General features: G+C 32.6%; 1 protein-coding gene across 1 annotated transcript in view; it reads left to right on the top strand.

Moving 5' to 3' along the window:
- LOC135196182 (septin-7-like) overlaps positions 1-8,488 on the top strand; it is a gene marked incomplete in the record, with an annotated part of 398,771 nt that extends 390,283 nt beyond the window's left edge. Inside the window, 1 exon segment of the mRNA XM_064222767.1 lies at positions 8,179-8,488. Within this exon segment, the coding sequence (XP_064078837.1) occupies positions 8,179-8,305 (127 nt within the window).
- Between the last annotated feature and the right edge of the window lie 3,201 nt (positions 8,489-11,689).

The raw sequence follows: 11,689 nt of genomic DNA on the forward strand, positions 1-11,689 counted from the left end.
TAAAAACAGTAAGGTCTGCACACAACGTAAACCTCACACCAGAGAGAAAGGAGATGGCAAGGTGTTGGAGTTTAAACTAGGTGATAAGTGCTTAATAAACAATGACTCAAGGGTAGTTAGATGGAGAGTTTGCTTTGTGATGCCAATAATAGAGAAATGTTTCTTATCGATGGTAATTTTACAACTCGGCATGTGTTCTTATGCTAGAGAACTCGGGATTAGAGATTCTGGACCCAGTTCTGTAACTTAATCTCAAATGGCTATAATACTGGACTTGTAACAGTCTACGTGAAGAACCAACATAAATGTCAAGACATCTTGGGCATTCAAATTTATATATAATATTGGACTTCATGAAATCCTGTAATTTGCATTCGTCATTAAAAAACCCTCCAATTTTTTTTTACTTCATGGGAATGAGATTGAGTTTTAAAAAACCAAATTCCTTTTCAATAATATTTCTGACTTTGAAATGTAAACTGAGTGAATAAATGGGATGGGTGCGTACATGGTTAACTTAGGTATATTAAAGTTAAGGGTGGGTGCTCACAGATACTTCGCTAGCAAATTTACTAATGATGTTAAAAACCAACTTTTTGGGAAATGAGTTCTTTACAAAATATTCTAAAAGAAACTCTACTTGAAGATGGAAGGAGAGCCAATCAAATGTGTACCAAAGGGCCCTAAAAACCACAGTAGAGATAGCATTAATCTTAAAATTACGGAAACACGAGCTAAAATGTTGTTCCCAAGTCCGGTGAAGGTACCCTTTCTAAAAACACTGATGTTGAAATGGTGGTCACCTCTAGTTATTTTTATATCCAGGAAGGCCAGGGTGTAATCCCTCTCATTTTCCATCCTTAATTTTAATGTACCTAAGTAAACAATGTACACACCCATCCCATTTATTCATTCATATAGTTTACATTTGAAAGTCAAAATATTAGTGAAAAGGAATTTGGTTTTTTAAAACTCAATCTCATTCCCACGAATCCACAAAAAATTAGAGGGTTTCTTAATTGCATGGACAAATTACAGGATTTCATGAAGTACAATTTTATATATAAATTTGAATTCCCAAGATGTCTTGGTATTTATTTATGTTGGTTATTCATGTACTGTTACAAGTCCGGTATTATAGCCATTTGGGATTAAGTTACAGAACTGGGTCCAGAATCTCTGATACTGAGTTTCCTAATATAAGAACACATGAAAGGAGTTGTAAAATTACCATCGATAAGAAACATTTCTCTATTATTGACACCACAAAGCTAACTACCCATCTAACTACCCTTGAGTCATTGTTTATTAAGCATCTATCACCTAGTTTAAACTCCAGTACCTCTTCATCTCCTCTCTCTCTCTGGCGTGAGGTTTACGTTGTGTGCAGACCTTACCGTTTTTAGTCACTCGGCTCTCTCTTTCTTTGTGAATAAGTAGTTTTCTCCTCATTCTCTGTTTTAACATTGAGTATATTTTGAATTTTAGGGTAATTTTAAGTTTATTTAATTTTTATTGTAATTTTTAAGTATATTAATTGTGAATTTCAATTGCAGATTAATGATGTGTTGGTGACAACATAAAAAGTTTTTTAACTCGTGTACATGACTGTCGTCTGATTGGACACCTCTTCCTTTATATTCATGGTTTTCCCTGATGTGATATATATATATATATATATATATATAATATATATATATAGATATATATATATATATATATATATATATATTATGCTTAGGTTTATTGTATTAGAAATTATGTAAACTGCATTTTTGGAGTCATATTCCGCCAGTTCAGCGCCATAAGCGTCATAACCCTGGAGCATACATTGTAAACCTGGAAATAATTTTTGGCGAATATGATTGAAAAGTGTCGTAACCAAGGAATGTCGTAAACCGAACCCGCCGTAAGCCTGTGTGTGTGTGTGTATATATATATATGTGTGTGTTTTGTGTGTATATATATATATATATATATATATATATATATATATATATATATATATATATATATATATATATATATATATATAAGTATATATCTATATCATCTACATACATACATACATACATACAGTGGAACCTCTACATACGAAGGTCCCTATGTATGAAAAATTCAGGTTACGAAAGCAAAGACGAAGATTTTTTTTGCGTCTGTGTACGAAAATAATTGAGGTTGCGAAAGAGTAAAGTCTGAGATTTGCCCAGGCCACCAAGAACAATTTTAAAATTGGCACGCTGCCAATTCAGTAGACTTGCCACCATCCTCCCGCTCTCCCATTGGTTCCTGATGCTAGTCACCGCCGTAAGATCCTGCTCTCTTATTGGTCAGCATCTGTCCCATCATGCCTCTATGTAAAGGCGTCCCTTGACCATTTTTGCGGCAGCGTTATGTAAACACCTGGAGTTCATTCGTTCACATATATTTAGTTTCTTAACGTAAATTCATGTTAGTATGACTTACATTATTAGCCATGGGTCCCAAGAATGTTGCTGAAGTTCACGGAAAGAAGAGGATGTTTTCTATGGAGACAAAGATGGAGATAATCAACTGTTAATGTTTTCTGCCATTTGTTAATGTGTTTCATAAAGTTTAGTGTTAATGTTTTTTGCCATTTACTAATGTTTCGTAAAGTTAAGTGTTCATGTTTTCTGCAGTTTGTCCTACCCCTCTGTCACCACTTTCAGACATCACCTCCCTTGAAAGGTGAGACAGTATTTCTTGTACCCTGTACACTAATACACTTTATTTACTGGTACAAAAACAGTTAGGAAGTATTGAATGGTCCAAATTGTTGTATTTCATTGTTTATTGGTCAATTTAGCTTTGTTATAAAATTTACTGTGGTATTTTTTAGGGCTTGGAACGAATTAGGCAATTTACTTGCAAAATGCAGTTCTAGATATATATATATATATATATATATATATATATATATATATATATATATCTATATATAGATATTATATATATATATATATGCTTAAAGAATCACAGTAGATGCACGTGACTTCATTAAATAAGTGAATACCACGGGAAAATGATAGTCAGAAATCCAAGCACTTTCATCTTTACTAAGACATCGTCAAGGAACGAAGGAAATACATTTGGAAAAAAAGTTATCAGGTAAACAACAAGATCAAGAATACTAGATGGTTAATTGATTGTCAAAAAGGTAAAAATTAAAGAGATAATCCAGGATTATTGGATATAACACGGTCACAAACCTAAACTTATATTTAACCCTAACAGAAACTACAGAGTATCTGTATAATCCAAAACATGTAAAAACTAAATAGTATATTAATTTTGTTGCTTATATTTATCTAAAACTTTTTTCATTATGAAGGCATCAAGTTTAAATAAACCAAGACTTAAATTCAGAACATTTCCATTATTTGACTTGATGAAAATAGATTCAGTGATATTCCTTTTAAATGTGTCATTACATGGGATTAAGGCTCTTGCTTGACCCGAGTTAATAGGATGATCGAAATCTCATATGTACGAATAATACATTCGATATTTGCTCAGTTCCCACAGAATATTGGTGCTGTTTGAGACGTTGTGAAAGAGATTTACTGGTTTGTCCGTAATAGACTTATCACACTTTTTGCAAGGAATTTCATATATGCAGCCTGAAAGATGCCAGTCAGGAGGGTATAGGTGCTTGCCTTATGCACAAGTTTGATGGGAAATTCAACCCATAGCCTGTTTTAGCAGGAAGTTCAGGACAAAGGGCAGCAATGAGAGATGAAGAAGCCTTTGCAATAGTATCAAGTTTGGTTCATTTTAAAATGCTACTGATGGGGAATAAAGTAGAAGTCCTTACAGACCACAAGCCATTATTGGATCTTTTTAACCCTTAAACGCCGAAGCGGTATTTTAAAAATCGTCTCCCGTATGCCGGCGGCGTTCGCGAGTGAGCGCCGAAGCGGAGCGGAAAAAATGTTTTTTTTTTTTTTTTTTTTTTTTTTTTTTTTTTTTTTTTTTTTTTCAAAAAATCACAGCACGCTTAGTTTTCAAGATTAAGAGTTAATTTTTGGCTCATTTTTTGTCATTGCCTGAAGTTTAGTATGCAACCATCAGAAATGAAAAAAAATCATTATCATATATAAATATTGGGATATATGACAGCGTGAAAAAAAAATTTCATATATAATTGTATATAAATCGCGCTGTGAGCAAAACGGTTAAAGCTAACGAGTTAATTTTTTTTGCATTGTATTGTACACTAAATTGCAATCCTTTTGGTATATAACACATTGTAAAACGAGTAAGGCAACACAAAATTATGCATGAATTCGTTACGCACGGATGTAAAAAAATGTTCCTTTAAAAAATTCACCATAAATCTAAATATTGTTCTAGAGACTTCCAATTTGTTTCAAAATGAAGATAAATGATTGAATATTACTATACTGTAAGAGTTTTAGCTTATAATTGCAGTTTTCGACCATTTCGGACGAGTTAAAGTTGACCGAATGTCGAATTTATTTATATATTTTTTTATATGCAAATATTTCGAAAATGAGAAAAGCTACAACCTTCAATTATTTTCTGTTGTATTCTACATGAAATTGCGCACATTTTTGTATATAAAACTATGAAACGCCTAATATGAAACGGAGCAAATATTACGAGAATGCGATGTACGCATATCGGAGATTTGCGGCGGAGAATCCACGTGTGGAGAGAAGGAAAGTTTTTTTTTTAATTCACCATAAATCTAAATATTGTGCTAGAGACTTTGAATTTGTTTCAAAATGAAGATAAATGACTGAATATTATTAGACTGTAAGAGTTTTAGCTTACAATTGCGTTTTTCAACCATTTCGGTAGAGTCAAAGTTGGCCGAACGTGGTTTTTTTTCTATTTATTGTGATTTATATGCAAATATTTCGAGAATGAGAAAAGCTACAACCTTAAATTATTTTTTTTGTATTCTACATAAAATTGCGCACATTCTCATATATAAAACTTTATGTAACGGCTAATTTAAAATGATGCAAACATTACGACAATCGGACAAAAAAATTTCTTTATTTTTTCGGAAGTTACCGCGCGGATGTAAGGAAAAATTTTTTTTTTCATAAATTCACCATAAATCGAAATATTGTGCTAGAGACTTCCAATTTGTTGCAAAATGAAGGTAAATGATTGAATATTACTAGAATGTAAGAGTTTTAGCTTACAATTGCGTTTTTCGACCATTTTGGTAGAGTCAAAGTTGACCGAAGGTTGAAATTTTGGCACTTAAAGTTATTTATATGAAAATATTTCAACACTGATAAAAGCTACAGTCATGAGTATTTTTTAGTTGTATTCTACATAAAATTGCGCACATTTTCATATATAATACTACATGTAACGGCTAATTAAAATGGGGCAAAAATTATGTCAAAGAGTCAAATAATTTCTGAGATGTGTCACTGATACTTTTTAGTGCGATAAGAAAGAAATTCGCGCTTGCGCACCTGCGTAACGATTGTAAACAAAACAACACCTTGATCCGTGAGCTCCCAGCATCCCCCAAGGCGCATGATTCAAAAGTTTTCGCCTGGTAGGCCTATAAATATTTTTCTGCAAATTTAAAAAAAAACTTTTTGTCGACGTTTAATACGTCCAATCGGCGTTAAAGGGTTAATGTTATTTAAAGATTAGTAAACCATTTGCAGGCAGTCCCCAGCTTACGACAGGTTCTGTTCTTGAGACACGTAGTAAGCCAAAAATCATCTAAGCCGGAAAATCATAAGAAATCCTTACTTTTAATGCTTTGGGTGAATTAAAAACTATGTAAACTGCATTTTTATTGCATTTTTCATAAAAAAAAACTTCAAATATTGATATTTTTGCATTTTTGGAATCGTATTTCTTCTGCCAGATCGTTGTCGCAATTGCCATAATCCTGGAACATGTGCTGTAAACCTAGAAATAATTCCTGATGAATATAATTGAAAAGCGTCATAACCTCGTAACATCGTAAGCCAAACCCCACATAAGGCGGGGACTGCCGCTGGGCCACTGCACTCTTGAGTCATGCGAGTTCCTTTTTTTGAGAGACCAAATTAAAATACAATATGGCGTAGACAACCGGTTAATGGCACCTCTGTTAGGTATGCATTGGTGCCGATAACTGTAAATTGGTGCATTATGGCGGAAAATCACCAATTTTCGGCGCTAGAATCTTTTCCTTCATCTCTTTATCCCATCTTTTAATTAATAAGTTAAAAGAAGCAAAAGAGAATAATAAAAGTGCCAATTGTAACACTATACTCATTGCGTAAACATACATGTACGTACAGCCATAAACGACTGTATGAGAAACAGTGTTTTGGCATTACAATGATCATACAGGCGTAAACAATTACTGTTGTTATGTAACAAATGTTGTTAAGTAGAATATGCCTGATATATTTTTACATTGTACCCTTACCTATTCACTATGGAGCAAAAATCGGCAAGGAAATATACTGCTAAATTTAAGGTGCAAGTTGTAGCCGAAGCTGAGAAAATAGTGTTTAAACTGCTAATGACTATAGATCATCGTGCACTGGCAACATGGACGAAACCCTTTAAATTTTATGCCATCAAACTTGACTGTAAATAAAACTGGAGAGAAAAATATTTTAATCAAAATTATTGGGCATGAAAAAGCCCATACTATTGTTGTTTTCACGTCTATAAAAGATGAATATGTAAAACCCGTATATGATGAAAAGTGGAAATAGGGAATGGAATCTGTTCATTGTTTTTTACACAGAAACATGCTGCGCATGCCATCTATTAAAAAAAAAATTAGTTCACAATGAAACTTAGGTCATATTTCAACTTGAATCACTTCATATAATGAAAAAAAACCTTGTCCCATAAAAAATAGAGTATCTAGAGATTCATGTACACTAACTAGAAGCAAGAAAATCACCCTGAATTGAGTTAAGTACGGCAAAATAAACTTGCCTATTAATCTCCCTCAGCTTTTTTCAACCAAAACATTGCCATGGGAACTGAGGTATGTATGTTTACATCAACAGCTGTTTTGTGATTTTGAGGGATTTTACTTTTAACATAAAGTATGCTAGTTTACCTTGTATCATCCTTATGCACAAAAATAGAAATACGTAACACAAATTGTTCTTACATATTTTATACTTAAAAGCATGAAAACTTATAAATTACATCAGAAATTAAACATAAACACTTCTGCAAGGTTTTTCAAGGATTTCACAAATTCTGGAGGTCTGTGAAAATTTGCAGATGCAAATTAGGTTCCAATGAAAATTTTGCAGCTCTGTGAATTTGCATAACCTGAAATGCATATGCACGAAGTATTACTGTACAGGCAGTCACTGGTTATCGGCGGGGGTACCATTCCCGACGGCGTGACGATAACCAAAAATAGACAATAATAGCGCTGATAACCCAGGGTCAGCGCTGCTGTTAAGTGGGGGCGCTGAAAATCTAGTCATTGTCGCTGGACAAGCGCTTATAAAGCTGGATCGCCGATAGTCAAGGCTGCGGATAATCCGGGACTGCCTATATATATAGTATATATATATAGTATATTTTTATTTATTTATTTATATGCTGTAGTTAAAATGAAAATGTCAGTCATAATAGGCCTTTCAGAAAGGGTTGGGAAATCTGTTGCATGCAAAGGAAAATGATAAAATACAATATATTTAAAAGGGCAATACATGATGAATACTTGGGTTATGGATGCTTCATAAGAAACCATATATGTTTAATAAGAAATGGAAGTTATATGATTTTATTTGCATGTGTCAATGATTGAAAATCATTTATGAACATAGGAAAGTTGCTTGCTGATTGTCCTTGTGATGGCCAAATTATATTTTTACTGATTTTACAAGGACGGTAGGCTGACAGTAGGCTAGAAATTATGTTGTTGTGGTTTTAGGTTAAATATTTTGCTGTAGTGCCATATTTTGTATATCTATTTTAATTTACTGTCTTTCTATAAAGCGCCATCATTCATGGTCATGCATAGTTCTAATATCACATAAGTTTTGTTGTGGTGTAGGAATAGACTGAATTTTAATGCTAGATAGAGTGATGCATGTAAATTTTAGTAACTTAACTTTAGAAAACTGTCACATTCATCCCATAGATTTTAGCTTGTGCACACTAACCTTCGGCTACCCCCACTAACAGGACCTCCTCCCTGGCGTCTTCCAGCAGTGCTTCGGGTAGCTCTCAGAAGAGCTCCCCAAAGTTCTCCCGTACCTACTCTCTTCCCAGGCATAAATTCAAACAGAATGAACAGTGTAACCAGCAGTAATTGAAGATATAGAAGATGAGTTGCTGTCCTGTTGATTGCGGCTCTGTTATTTAACCTTTAGGAAAAGGAAAATATCAGATTAATATGTGTCATGGTAAATTAAGATTCAGAAACATTTATCACATTCCTGGGTGAACAATTGGCATTGTATCTAACATCAAAACAAAGTATTGCATGCAACATAGACAGATCCCAGAGGTTATGTCTTACTAGACATGTAACATCATGAGCATATATATATATATATATATATATATATATATATATATATATATATATATATATATAGATATATATATATATATATATTATATATATATATGATCATATATATTTATAGATTTATATATTTATTATTTATATATATATTTATATATATTGATATATATATATATATGTTATATATTATATATATATGTATGTATGTATGTATGTATATGTCAAATTCATTTTGAGAGTACTTCTATACCTCTTCATTACGTACTTGGATGAAAAGTCATCAGAAAAGTGAAGAACATGTTTTGTAAAAAAGAAAAAAAAAATCCATTGAGAATTCAATAAATGATGAATGGTATTTTGGATTTTTTACTAATATTAATCGTAATTTTTCATGTTCCCAGATTAAAAATGTACATTAATTACAATATTTTGTGAAGGACTAGAAGTGTGCATTTGACTGCTATCCTCTTTGATTGCAAAATGGTTACTTCTCACCTAATCTGGGATTAAAGCTGTTTGGTATTTAAAAAACAGTTATAGAAAGACTGTAGATATGCATACCAGCCATGCATATGTATTTTGAATTTTTATTGTTTATCACCAGAGTTTCTGCAAAATAATACTATGATAGTGTGCTAGGAATACAGAATTAAATGTCCTTTGTTCGATATTCTGTCAGCAAAGTAATCCAGTTGCATGGAAATTGTGGTGTAGAATATGTTCCTTTAAATAATTTTTTCCCTAAACAAGGGTTTTCAGGGGAAATGTAGCTCATGTGTACCAAGACATCCCAGACTACCACTTCTGCTTTAACACCATTTGTTCTCTTGAGTTTTCAGTGCTCTTCTAATCATGCTTCTTAGTGTTCTTTATACATAATTTTTTCTACTAGGTAACCCTCATTGATTTCACATGCAACCAATGATATTTCAAAAGTCATGCGTGAACTAACAGGATTATTATGTATAGGTCTCCCTTATAATTTTTTCCTTAGTGTGAAAAGATTTCTTATTCCTTATCCACTTTTTGTGTTATTCACAATCCATTTTTGTTCAGACCCATTAATCACAAACAGGCTTATTCCATGCAAATGTTTTCCAGTTGCACCAATTTTCTAGAACTTTAAAGTTAAAAGAGCATATCGTGAAGTCCAGACCATGCTCCAGTATCCTGGAATTGTAGGTTGCTTTGGTCTTCCAGGTTTGCTTCTTTGGTCTTCTTTGGTTACAAGGTTTACTCCCTTCTACTTGTTATTTTTGATTTGCCATTCATTTTCTTACATCCATCCACTTCATTTTTAATTCTAAATTTTCATGTGCTTTTCATAGTGATATGTGAATATAACCTGATTTTAGTGCTTTTGCCAACCCACAGCCCTATTCAGTATTTCACTTGTGCTGTTAAGAATTTTGATTATTTTTCATACCTGAGGATTTCTTTTTTGTGCATCTGTTTGGGTCTCCATTAGTTGTACAAATCTTGGGACTTCTTTGGTGATTGCCATGCGGTTCGTCAAATATTAAATTTCTGGTACATTTTTAGATATTACAGAAATCAAAACTGCCATTGTTCTGTATGAGTCTATGTCGTGTTATGGTATTGTCAGAACACCTCCACAGAATTTCATGTCTGACATGTAACTCGTAAGTCTTGTGATGTTTACTTGTTGGGTCTGATCTTCATCTGGACCTTCATTTCTCTTGTATATAATCACTTGGTTGCTTTTGTTTCTTGGAGTACCTGAAGTTTGTTCAGGGTGAGTGTCTTCTTTGGGATATCTGACACACGTTTCTTTAAGGAAACTGTTACTTTACAGCTGTTGCTCTAAACCTATGCCTTTCAAATACTACTACTCAAATTTCTTCTCATCAAAATTGTGTTGAAAGTTAATTATGATCAGTGAGTTTGAATGAATTAATAATACTCACACAACAGAACATGTTCATCTAAAAGCATGTTTTATCATGAAATTTTTATACCTTACTCCCTTCCCCACACACCTCTCAATTGAGGCAGATACAGGAATGAGTGGATGCCTTTAGAGAAGCTGGAGCATGATTCTGCCAAGTGCAGGGAGGTCTTTTATCATTAAAATCTATCCCTTGTTGCAGACTGGAAACTTTTGCATCCATTAAGGCTACGTGTGGTTCAATCATTGCACTACATCCTTCCTTCTATCTTTTTTCTTATGATATCTATGCAAATTTTGAAAACTTTTCCTCAACTTGTAAGATCTACTGGTGACTTTTAATTTTTTCTATGTATTTATTTATTTATTTTTTTAAAAGGTCTTTGAAATCTTTGGGGCATATGACAGTGTTTCTCTAGCTCTGTTCCTCTTTGATCTCTAGTTTTCACAGATCTTATTCATGTTAGGGCACTCTGTATTTACTGTTGATTTTGTTCTAATGTATAATGACACCTTTATTAGTTATGCCCTTATTATTGGATATCCCCTTTGTAATGTATTTTTTAGATCACATACTGATTGAGTTTATTGGGTCAGCTTTTCTAGTTTGAAACTGTAATGTTTCAAAAAAAATTTAATGCTTTTATCATCTAGATAAGTTACTTTGCAAATTTCATTATATTCCTATATGATTTTGATTAATACTATATCAGGAATCAAGATTTTAAACTCTGCTAATTAGAATACTTTAAGTAATATATAGTGATATCAATGTTTTTATGATCACAAAAATAATTATTTAATGTTTTTTTTTTAAGAATACCATTTTCTTTCACACTGTTTACATATTAATTGAGAATAGCCATTTTAACAGTAAGGTTAGTGAAGAAAATAGATGCCAGGTGGTATAGTTAAAATTATGGTAGTGCTTTTGTAGCTCTATTGTTTATTATGGGGCCAAAAATGTCTTGATACAGTGACTCAGAAAACTTTATTCTTTGACTATTTTCTTGATATACATAGATGCATTTAATAACTGATGAAGGTGAATATCTAGCTGTATAATTTATTATAGAGTTTCCCATATTCCCATATGGGAGAATAATTTCTGTCTGGAATTTCACTGATGCAAACTAAATAAAGGCTTTGATGATGAAATTTAAAACACATATATTTAGTAAACAGCTCTGAAGTGGAGGAAAGCTGCCATTATATTCTGTTGTTCAGAAAAGTTCATGTACATCCTGGGCTTGTGT

Source organism: Macrobrachium nipponense, chromosome 17, assembly GCF_015104395.2.
Source record: "Macrobrachium nipponense isolate FS-2020 chromosome 17, ASM1510439v2, whole genome shotgun sequence".
NCBI lineage: Eukaryota > Metazoa > Arthropoda > Malacostraca > Decapoda > Palaemonidae > Macrobrachium > Macrobrachium nipponense.